The sequence below is a fragment of the Oculina patagonica genome, chromosome 6 (genome assembly GCF_052425735.1).
Source record: "Oculina patagonica isolate OP01 chromosome 6, crgOcupat, whole genome shotgun sequence".
NCBI lineage: Eukaryota > Metazoa > Cnidaria > Anthozoa > Scleractinia > Oculinidae > Oculina > Oculina patagonica.
In genome coordinates this window covers 5,158,987-5,170,789 of record NC_135763.1, presented here as the reverse complement: position 1 = coordinate 5,170,789, position 11,803 = coordinate 5,158,987, and the positions used below count along the sequence as shown (strand labels likewise).

The 11,803-nt window shown below is 40.0% G+C and overlaps 1 protein-coding gene across 1 annotated transcript; it reads left to right on the top strand.

Annotated features, from left to right (window-relative positions):
• Positions 1–2,382: 2,382 nt before the first annotated feature.
• Positions 2,383–10,461, top strand: LOC144656981 (patched domain-containing protein 3-like). Its single transcript, XM_078517249.1, has 4 exons — positions 2,383–2,668; positions 5,105–6,325; positions 7,061–8,205; positions 8,878–10,461. The coding sequence occupies exons 1-4, from the start codon at positions 2,586–2,588 to the stop codon at positions 9,576–9,578; spliced, it is 3,150 nt and encodes a 1,049-aa protein (XP_078373375.1). The 5' UTR covers positions 2,383–2,585; the 3' UTR covers positions 9,579–10,461.
• The last annotated feature ends 1,342 nt before the right edge of the window (positions 10,462–11,803 follow it).

Here is an 11,803-nt window from a genome sequence, read left to right as displayed (position 1 = left end):
CCGTAGTCTACCGGGAATCCACGGGCGTAAAAGCAATTCACTCGTCAAATGACATGCCCCCGAACGCTCGCAAGGAACACCCGTTTAGATTTAACACATGAAATAGCATCCCAGTTACCGTAATAATTCGATTTAGCGCCCTCCTTCCAATAAGCGCCCCCTTCAGAATAAGCGCCCCCCTCGAATGTGTTTTTGTCAATAAGCGCCCCTATTCTAATAAGCGCCCCCATTTTAATAAGCACCCCCATTCTTATAAGCGCCCCTATTCTAATAAGCGCCCCTATTGTGGATAACTGTCCCTACTGAAGTGAGTGAGGTCATCGATGTCGAATAGATAAACTCATGAACATTCAACGTACCGTACATGTGTATATTTACTGCTTAAATGAACAATTCTTTTAAAAGTAACTGAACATTCGTCAATTTGCTACTGTTACAGTTTCTGTTATTGTTAGTTATTTTAATATTTATTAAGGTTTTCTTTTGAACATTTGGTTGTTTCTCAAAAAAATTAAATAAGCGCCCTGTCCCGAATAAGCGCCCTGTCTCGAATAAGCGCCCTCCCTTAAGGTGCCAAAAGTAAATAATCGCCCCGGGCGCTAAATCGAATCATTACGGTATGTGAGAGTAAAGTTTTATGAGTCAGTGAGTCATGAGACATGAATTAATGAGTCGATGAGTCAAATCTTAAATTAGGGTTTTGAAAAACTGAATACTGCCCTAACTAACGAATAAAAGCTAACCGCAAGCAAACCAGAGTGGCACTTACCAAAGTAAACCGGAGTAAAACTAACCACAAGCAAACCAGAGCGGAACTAACAGCAAGCAAACTGGAATGCAACTAACCGCAAACAAACCAGGGTAGAACTAATCGTAAGCAAAGTAGAGTGCTTTAGCTAACTTGTATTAAAGTGAACCGTGGTTTAATAGATAATAACCTACTTTGTGTAAAAATCACCTTGACTCATAGACTCATGACTCATGACTCATATAGACTCATAAAAGGATTGAATTGCAACATACGCGTATAACCGTCGCATTTGTTCGTTGGAATTTTTCATTTTTTTTTTTTTTTTGCATGCTTAAACAATAAAAAAAGTCAACCGGCAAATGGCATGCGACGGCTATATGAGTTTGTCGCAAGTTTCAGTTTTGTTTAATATGTTCTGCAACGGTTCGCGCGCACTTAGCATAATTTCACAATCAACTAATCCTTACGTGGGTTCTACTACTAATTATTATCAGGTTATGACGTTAAGTCCAAAGAGTGACCAACATCAAATTTCTTCTCGATATATCAATACTTCACAATAAATAGAAATGCTTATGAGAATTAATAAAATGATCCCCAAAAGGAAATTGCTTCGATCTTTTAACAAATTCTCCTAACTAATACTACAGGTCAGGAGAACTAATTTGTATATAGATATTGGGGCCATTTAGTAAATATCGGTTTACTAATTGTGTGTCACTTGTGAACACGTCTACGGATCTGCGCATGGGAACTACATGGCACGCAGTTCTACGTCTAGGAAACAGGCATGAAATTATCACCGGAAAGGTGCTACTATTTTTAACGTAATAAAGAATTTTAAATATTTTAATAGTTAAGCCAGTGAGACAGTGAGCAGCACGTATGCGAACTTCTTGTGTCGTATTTTTTTTATTCTCTCCAACGCGTTTCGTGTGACTAGCGCGCACTTCATCAAGAGCAAGAGCACAGCACCCGGTATCGCAGAGGTCGTGGGTTCTAATCTTAAGGCTTTCTTTTCACAATTGCTTTAGTTGCGCACATAACTGAAATGATCATTCATGTGTCAAATATTTTAAGCCGTATGTAAAGACTTTATTGAGCGAATTGATCGATGCTGACGAGTTTATAAAGCTCTGTTTTTAAGGTTTTTCGGTTTAAATACAAAAGCAAACAATAAAGTTTTCAGGTGTCTCTTTTGCTTTAAAATTGCCGTAGGCATTTTAGATTGATTGGCGCCCATCAGTCTCAAAAGACTATGGTGTGTTTTGGATGATAGTTCTAGAACAGCGTCTCGATTCGGTAGTGGCAGTCTTTTACACACTAGAAACAAATGGACTATCTCCCTAGCTTCGAGCCTTCCTTCTTTGTCTCTTTGCCTCTGTCTGTAAGGCAAGTGTCTCTTCAAACTGGGAAAGGACTTGCTTCACAGCCTGCCTCCAGGCGTAGGCGATATGTTTAAAAATATAACGTCAAACTACTCTGCATTAGCATTTCTTTTCTATTTTACTACGTCAAGCTGGGTCTGTATATTCATGAATATCATTATCGTATTGTTTCGTCCAATCACAATGCACGTCTTTAAAAAGTCTGCTTTGTCTTCGTGAAAATTATTCACAACATCTGACTATTCCGATTTCGTCTTCAGCTCGTTGGTCACGATCGTTTCCAAGAATCTTCCTTTTTTTCGATGTAACGGCAACATATCGGGAAAATGGCTCGTTAAACCATACTTTCTATTTTTAATGGTCCTTCTTGATCGGTGTGTTGAGTTTAAACCGTCGAGTTGTTAGGTTTATTGAGCTAAGAAACATTTTATGTCAACGCTTCCTCGATGTCGATGGCAACAAGAAGCGACGAGATAATTTCCAATCCGCCCACCAAAGAGAATGTTGCAACGGAAAACGATACAGACAGGTATCTATAAAATACTTACTTTTTGTTGTTTATTTTTAACGTTAGAAAAGTTTATTCCAACGGGCAGAGATGGGTATTTACATGAAACATGCGTTTTGGCCGTGAGTGAGGTCCAATTTATACGTCGCATTTTAGTCGCGTTATATGTAAATTAATGTATTACAGATCTTAGAAGTTTCGCTGAAATCGCTCTATTTTAGCTAAAACCACAAACAACTTGAAAAGCAAAATAAAACACGGTGCAATATATACTAAAGTATTTTAATAATGTGAACTATTATACGCTTTTTTGCCAATCCGTTCCGACCGGTTCACATAATCAATTATTTTTTCACTTTTGTTTTCTATAATTTTAAATACATCAAAACTGACTCCTGTCATGCAAAAATACCACTGACTAGTATTTTTACTCCAGACGGAAGGATGGATAAACCCCACTTTAATATCTAGAAAGCTAAATATCGAATGATATTTACTTGTTTCGTTTTGGATAAAATGCTTAGCATTCTTGGATAATGAAGACCACTCAGAGCTCACTCACAAATATCCACACGTCACAAAACTCAAATCCGTTACGTCGATGCTTCACCTAAGTGCTATTTATTTGTTATCATTCGTTTCTTTACAGTGAGATTAAGTTTTGGCCGCTTAGAGTATATATATAGATCGTTTTCGTGTTCTTGGGCTGCAATTACAAAGGCTCTGAAGGCTGAGGTCTAAGAGTTTACTTCAGAAGATAAAATGAATACATTCACTTGCTTACTACATGGCCTAGTACTTGATTGAGAGAGACATGCATTACACCACGACGAGCAATGTTTAAACAATAGACCATACATATTATATAAATACACATTTGTGTGGTTTTTTGATTCAATAAACACGTACCTGTGATATTGGTTAAAGGAAGAGATTCATTGTGATTTACAAGCATTTCAAGTACGTGATGTTAATAATATATTGCGTTTATATCATTTCCATCTTTTGGTTGCTAAAGTTTCTCGGCCTTTTAGAATATCTACATGTAATACGGAAGACAAATTTTATTCACTTTCTTACTTACTATTAAGCTGGATTATTTTAATTTGAATCAGAACCAACACAGTAACTCTGTGACACCGCCTACAAGGTTTGTGCATGTCAATGAGCTACATGTAAATCATGATGGAAAAAAAATCAACTTTTTGGTACGGTTTTCACAACCAACTGATACCCAACTAAGTCTTAGCGAAGATGGACAACCATTTGAAGTTGAATTTATAAGAAAAAACTTATCCAAAACAACTGCAGGTCATAACAACACGCAAACCGATGATGCTATAGCAACAAAAATAAACAATGCTTTTCGGCTCCTTCGCGACCAGAAAGCCTTCGTATACGCAAGGTATTCAGGAACTGACGCTGACATTAGTATAAGTACAGTATTACAAAAACTGCAATAAATCCCTGAAACGTTCTTTTTTGATCTTCTGATTAAATACAATTTACGGTCGATTGGTGAGAGTTTCTATCGCTTTACGTATAAGAAACAAGCAACAGCATTTGAGCTTTATTTGCATGACCATAAAACATTACAGTATTGCAAAAGCATAAGGTAATATATAATAGTAATAGAGCGGTTTTCACTTGAGTGTCGAAAGTAAATTGCGTTTGCTTTGGTTCTGAATAACTACGCTCAGTGATTGGCTTTAAAATCTCGCACCACTTTCTCGGCCAATCAGAACTAAAACCAAAACTAATCGTGACTCGCTCGCGCACGTTTTCCCGCGCTTTGCGCTGGCTACATGTATTTACTTCGAGTTTTGATTGGTTCACTGGATTGTCTGTGTCTTTTGTGATTGGCCGAAGTAATTACATTGGTTTTGGTATTACGACACTCAATTGAAAACTGCTCTAATTACAATAAAAAGTCATTAAACAAAAGTAATCAAATAATCAGTGATCAAGAAGTTGATAATAATTTGTCTCTCATTTCAATACAGGACGATACAAACTGCACTAATTGCATATTAATATAATAGTCAGTGGAGTTCATTTATTGCACAATCAAGGTTGAAATTAATAACTGCAAAGAAAATCACCGGATAGCCCTTTATAGCCCAGTTCCTGAAGTCTCCCTTAAACACTCCACTCCCCGCCCTCTCTTTTATCCAGACATAGATTTTAAACCCTACTGGACTGGGCAATTCACGTGTGACAAATTTGTTGTCTTTTAAATATCTCTCTTTTTACCAAAAAGGTCTAGACAGCAGCAAACAAACAAGCAATAATGTTTAGATAGAACACGCCGAATTTAAATCAGTTGTACAAACATGATTGTACACGCACTAATTGGCATCATTAATTTATATTTGAACTCGCATCTTCAGTAACATTTACAGTGAAAAAGGGAAACACTGAAGAGTTGCTTTCTTATCTAAATTCTTATAATTGCAGTTGTTGCTGTCCACGCCAATGCAATCCATGTCTCCTGTGGTCATCGTTCTGCAGCTGGTATTTGCGTCTTTTGGAGCGCTTCTTCGCTTGGTATGGTGAAGGAATCGCCAAGCATCCACTGATAACAATCCAAGTATGTATCGTGTTCGTCAGTGTCTGCTCCGTGGGATTTGTTTGGTTCGAAACAGAAAACAGAACGGAAAAATTGTTCATCCCTCAAAGCAGCAAGGCCTTAGATGATTTAAACACCGCCGAGAAATACTTCCGAGTTAAAATTCGAGAGGAAATCATCCTATTGGTGGCGTCTTCTGATCATCCAAATGTCCTTTCTCCTGAGTGCCTTAAGCAGGCCTTTGAAGCCCACAAGGCCGTCATGGACTTAGAATCTTACCTCGACTTCTGTGTCACGCTGTCGGGAAACAAATCCAAATCACCAGACGACTGCATGATGATCAACCCGCTGGAATTTGTGCAGTTCAATGAAAGTAAGCTGAAAGGTAAAGACCTGAAACAGGTTCAACAGGATCTCGACAAAGCGTATAACGACACCGCGCTCATGCGCAATGGACGACCCTTCTGGTACAACTTCAACCGCATGTTTGGTAAAGCCAATCGAGAAGGTGGGAGCATAACCGACGCTAAAGCATTGCAAATGGTGTATCTCATGCGTGACCCCAGTGGCGAAGACGAGAACGAAAAAATCATCGATTGGGAGAAGACTTTCATCGACAAAGTGGCTTCGTTCGTTGGCAAACTTAGTTGCTTCGAAGTCCACTACTCGAGTGAGAGAAGCCTGGACGATGCTATTGCTGAAAGCAGCGGCTCTGACGTCACACTTGTGTCAATCACTTTCACTCTCATGATTACCTTTGCTAGTGTCATGCTCGGCAAGTTCTTGAATCCGCTGACTGGCCACTCCTTGCTCGCTAATGCAGGAGTGTTCGCAGTGGCTCTGGGGATTGTAGCTGGGTTTGGTCTCGCCATGTGGTGTCGCGTGCCCTTTGTCAGTATAGTGGGAGTGTTACCTTTCTTGGTTCTTGGAATCGGCATCGACGACATGTTCATCATGGTGGATGAACTTGATCGACAGCCACGTGAACTGTCAAAGACTGACACGATCAAAGCCGTTTTGAAGCATTCGGGATCAACTGTTACCATGACGACAATGACGGATTTGGTGGCGTTTGCAGTCAGCACTTCCACCTCATTTCCAGCGATAAGGTAAAGTACAACAATATAAAGAATATATTTAATTGGAGCCTTGCCTTTACAGTAGATTACATGGCTTCCAAAACAACTTTTGCCCCAAAAACTTGCATCACGAGTTGTTAATCATTGGCGGTAAAAAAAACCGGTTTGAATGACTGTTGAATAATGAAAAGCGTTTTTCCAGAATAAGCAAACCAACTGAAAGAGATGACGCTTTGATTTACATTCGGTTTCCAGTTATTGTTTTCCCTTGGTTGGAGACCGAAAATGGAAGAAACACAAATACGGTAACTTTTCGACGGTTCGTATCAGCGGGGACGAAAGAACAAACCCACACGTAAGCTACAATTTCCAACTAAAATATCCTCCGAAATACTGTTCCATGTGTTCCCAACCGAAATGTCCTTGATTTTTGGTTAAATGGTGGACCCTCAGGTCTCTAATACAGTCCAATGCAACCTAAAAAATAGAAATGTTTCTTTTCCTACCAACAAGATTGGATCCTTCTAAGTTTGCCAATATCTCAATCTTTTTTCTTCCTTGCCGTCGTTGGTCATGCTCATTCCTGACATTATTTGTTTAGTATCGTTCAGCACATTCAAACCATAGTTGCTTGGACTCTCGGTGTCCTTAGCTTGACTGAATTTTCTCTTGTCCAAAGACATCATCAAAACATGCCAGTATCCCTTGAAAAGAGGAAATGCTCAGGTCGCGCTATCTCAACTAAAAGGCTGTTTTCTTCTTTAGGTATTTCTGCATCTACGCTGCTCTCACTGTGACTTTCTCCTTTCTCATGATTGTCACATACTTCGTGGCCATAATGTCATACGACGTGAGAAGAATTAAGTCGGGACGCAGAGACTGTTTACCATTCTGCCATGCACCTCAGCCAAAGGAGGGGGAGCCTGAATGGGACGAGCCTGTTCCTCAGACGTCAAATCGAGCTATGAAGTGGTGGGCCACGTTCTTGATGCATCCGGTAACAAAAGTTGTGGTCATATGCTTCTCGCTATTGCTTCTTGGTGCTGGAATATACGGGGTCACCCAAGTGGATGAAACATTTGACAGACGAATCCTTGCAAAAGATGATTCCTACTTGAAAGAATTTCTATCCGCTGAAGAAAAGCATTTTGAACTGTCCATCGAGGTAAGCATCGTGGAGAGTGGGAAGGTTGATTATGAAAAGGCCTCCATCCAAGAGCAGATCAGAAATCTGACAAATATCGTCACGGATAATAGTCATTACAGGGACCAATCGCTCTCCTGGATGAACTCGTTCTCCCAGTATGCCAAGATATCTAAGAGGGACATTACCGGTGCAGGGTTTTTACCTGAATTGAAAGCATTCCTTCGCATTCCTGACTTTTCTTATTTCAACCAAGATCTAAAGTTTTCCGAGGATGGCACGAAATTGGAAGCTTCTCGAGTCCTCGGTTTCATGAAGAGTGACGGCAGTTCCACCTTCCAGAAAAACGCCATGCTCTCACTCCGTGAAGATATCGCAGAGAAGTCTGAACTCGATGCCTTCCCAATAACTCGAACGTTTATGTTCTTTGAACAGTACGTCATAATATCAAGAGACACTATAAGGAACCTGATAATCGCGGCCTTGGCGGTGTTAATCGTCACAAGCCCCTTTTTGGTGGACTGTACCGTGACGTTGCTCGTGGTCCTCAACTTTGCGGCCCTGATATGCGAGTTATTTGGATTGATGGTCATCTGGGACGTGTCCCTGAACTCCGTGTCCATGATCAACTTGGTGATGGCCATTGGGTTCGCTGTAGATTACAGCGCGCACATTGCACATGCGTACGTAATATCAAACAAGGTAACAGCCAATGAGCGAGTAGTGGACGCTCTGAGCACACTGGGCGCGAGTGTATTCATGGGAGGTAAGTTAGGTTTTTTTATTCAGTGAAGCAGAAGTTATCTATAGCATCCTACATATCCAAGTTTTGTACTAAGAGTAAACCCTGGACTGACACAACTTTAATTTAACATAACAGGCTAAATGTTGTGAATGCACACTGATGGGGCGGCATTTGAATACAATATATTGATACAGCGCAAAGACTTATTGAATAAACGAATTGAGATTGATTTACCAAACTTGTAGTGTCGTCAAGTGGTCAAAAAACTGCAGACAGTGCATCTTTGATTCCTAAGAGTGACCGATGTCGTATTTCTCAGTAAGATATTAACACATTAACTAGCAGTCAGGTGAGGAGAATATAAAAATACATCACTACAACTAGTGGATATTTGACGTGATATACTTCAAAGATTTCTCGGAACTAAAATTCGACGAATAATTTAAAAATCAGTAAGGAGATTAAACATTCGAGATAAGAACAGAACGAGTTAAACTAATCAATGTAATTTTGTGCTCACCCTTTTTTCCAGTTTCTGTCAAATTTATTTCAATAACGCTTAAAACTCCTTTAATTACGCCTTAAACACATTCCCCGTCTTATCCAGTTAATTTTTCTGGTTGTTATGTTGTTCAGTTTTGCCTTGCTTACTGAAAGTTTCAACTGGCCTGTGTTTTTTTGTGTGTCCTACAGGATTCAGTACGTTCCTCGGCATGGTCGTACTAGCGTTCGCCGCTTCGGAGATTTTCCGAATATTCTTCCGAATGTTCTTCGGCATTGTGGTACTCGGCCTTATTCACGGACTGTGTATTATGCCTGTTTACCTGTCCTTGATGTGCTGGAGACCCGCTGTCATCCGACCACCCTCTGTAAGAGACAGTGCTGAGAAGCTGAACAGCGGTTTGCAGCTGGAATCGGTTGGAAGTGAAGAGAAAGGTAGTGCAGCCGATAGCACAGTTTCGCCATCAACTGGAGACGCAAAAGACAGCGCTCAGCATGTCGTTACTGCTGAGATCGGAATTGAAAACAAGGCGCTTACAACAGATGACGAAAAAGAAGTTAAGGCGAACACAAAGGCTGAAGACAACATACGGAAAGACACGAACGATGAGGAGCCTGACAAAGTGGAAAATGGCCGTGAAGAGCTTACTCGTACTCCAGAAAAAACAGACACCCATACAAATGAAGAGGTTACCACTTCAGCGCCCGACAGCAAGCCTGAAGAGGCTATTCCGGAAGTTAATAGCAGCGAAGAAACTGCTCATGCGTCAAAAGGCACAGATGCCATTAAAGATAGAGAATCCGCAGCCAATAAAAACAAAAACCGGGATTCTACCCACATTCCATTTGGAAAAGATCCACAGGTCGCTTTAGTTAGCATAACGCAGTTATAAAAAATTCTGACGCCCAGTTTTCTATACGCTTATTGTCTGGTAAATAATTGTCGGGGGATGGATTCCTCCTACATCCACTATCCTACCAATTTAAATGATTTAGAAAGTGTAGAGTAAGACTAATTGCCACTTGTCTTCTTTGTTATGTTTTTATGTTTGTTAGTTATTGCTACAAATAATAGGCCGAACATCACTAAAGTTCTATTAGCAACAATGTAAATTTTTCCTCAGAAAAACAGAACCTGTTAAGAACCTAAATAGGCTAAATTTGTGTTAACTACCATTTATGTAAGAACCTGTTTAGGCGAACTTGGAAAAACAAGGTTCTTACTCGCGGGTTTTTACTGTATTTAACAATCATTCGCCAAAAAATGTAAATAAACGTATTAGCGTATAAGTTTTAACGTGCGCTTTGATGAGCTCGAATCAGGAAGGGAGAACCCTTCTCCCGTCCCGGCTCGATCCATGGCCAGTGAGCAGGAAACATGAGTCGGGCTGGCTCGGTTTGCCGGGATGATTTCCAGCCCAGTATTACATGAGCCGAACTAGCCCGGAATGGACAAGATTTTGCACGAACGAATTTGGCGCTAAGATATTAATGATCTGACACGCTAACTGGGCCAGCCCGGCTCATGTAATCAGGCCTTTAGATGCACGCCAACTTAAACATCGAGCATTCTTTGTAATAAAACTACAATGTAGTCCCGAATAAAGATATTTTACCGTAAACCAAAGTAAGGTCACAGCTATCCCAAGGACACTTAAAAGAATAAAATTATTCCTGTAACGTGATAACAAATTTATACTAAACCGAGTTTGTATGAGTTTTCGAAATAATTACTAGTTGTTAACAGTGAATAAAACTGAATTTTATATACTCTCATCCGCAAGTGAACAAATATTTGCTATTAATACATTAGTAGAAGTAACTGTCCCCAACTACTTTTATTTTCGCTGTTTTTACCAATTCGAAGAATATGTTATTGTTATAATAATTTCCATATTGCCCTTTTTATTTTCGCTGTGTTTAAATTTTCCGGAAATTTTGAAAAATGGGCCAATCAAAATCTCATGGGAAAACCAGCCTTTACAGCTTGAGAGGAAAGAGAGGGCGGGGAAGCAGGAACATGCAATTTAAACCTGCGTAAACGTAACATACTAACAATAAAATCCAGGCACCTGAGGATTGAGAAACCTTTGGAAAGTGAAAAAAATTGTTAAAATACGCAAAGTGCATATGCTAGACCGCGTATGGTTCGGATTATGATGTAATTTAAAAAGCGAGGGAAACTCATTCTCAGAAAGAATGCTAAGGAGTAACATGTAGGGGCTGATTTATTTTGCGTTATTTTCCTTTTTATTTTTTCTTGTCTGTAACTGTGCTCACATCGTGGGTGGTTCCTCATAAAATGTTCTGAAATTGGTGTAGGATTTAAAGGGGTCAAGAATGGTCTATTAATATTTTGCAGTGCTCGCAAAATTAGGCTTCTGCTCGCAAAATTTTAGTGAGTGGTCGTTTCTTCGTGGTCGCAAATTTTTTCAAGTGCTTGCATGCTCGGTTTTTAGTGGAGGTAGCTTTTCGAAAAATGCTCGTTGCTCGCAAGCTAACTTTTGTCAATGCTCGTGCTCGCAAAGAAAAACGCTCTGCTCGCAATGGTCGCAAATGCTCGCAAAGAGCATTCGATACCCCTATTTAATGGTCCCGAAACCAATTGTGTTATTGCACGCATTTTACGCATCCTTACAGTTACGGCAATTAAATATTTTCAGGAGCGCCATTACGTTCATGGTCGTCCCTAACTCGTCCCTCCGTGTTCAGTAATCGACTCAATACGGACTCAAAAGACGACTGGGGACGTACGAGTCAGGGTCTGTCCCCTTAGAATTGTATACCCCAATAAAAAGGGATTCCGCTGCGAGAACGAGCTCGGCTTTACAATTTTTTCCCGCACACTCCGGTCGCTGCTTTGTTGTTGTTGTTGTTGCTGTTGCCCTATACCAGAAGCCATAATCTGTCTAAACCCTACAATCCTGCACAAGGGGCTGTTCGCAGGCTAGTCACGAAACATTGAAAGGGAAAAATGTTGTTCCGTTCACACAAAGCTCTCTTTCTTTCTGTCGTGACTAGAAAGCTCAATCGTGCAAAAAGCTTAAAAAAAATCATTATTTTTACAAGTTGGGCTTGAAACATGTTTTATTTCTAGCATTTATTAAATTAAATTATT

What these genes read in the sequence shown, in the direction of transcription:
- LOC144656981 (XM_078517249.1), top strand. Translation starts at nt 2,586, where the DNA reads ATGTCGATGGCAACAAGAAGCGACGAGATAATTTCCAATCCGCCCACC. An exon ending in ACCTCATTTCCAGCGATAAG is followed by an intron (nt 6,326 to 7,060) that starts GTAAAGTACAAC and finishes TTTCTTCTTTAG; the next exon opens with GTATTTCTGCATCTACGCTG. An exon ending in CGCGAGTGTATTCATGGGAG is followed by an intron (nt 8,206 to 8,877) that starts GTAAGTTAGGTT and finishes TGTGTCCTACAG; the next exon opens with GATTCAGTACGTTCCTCGGC.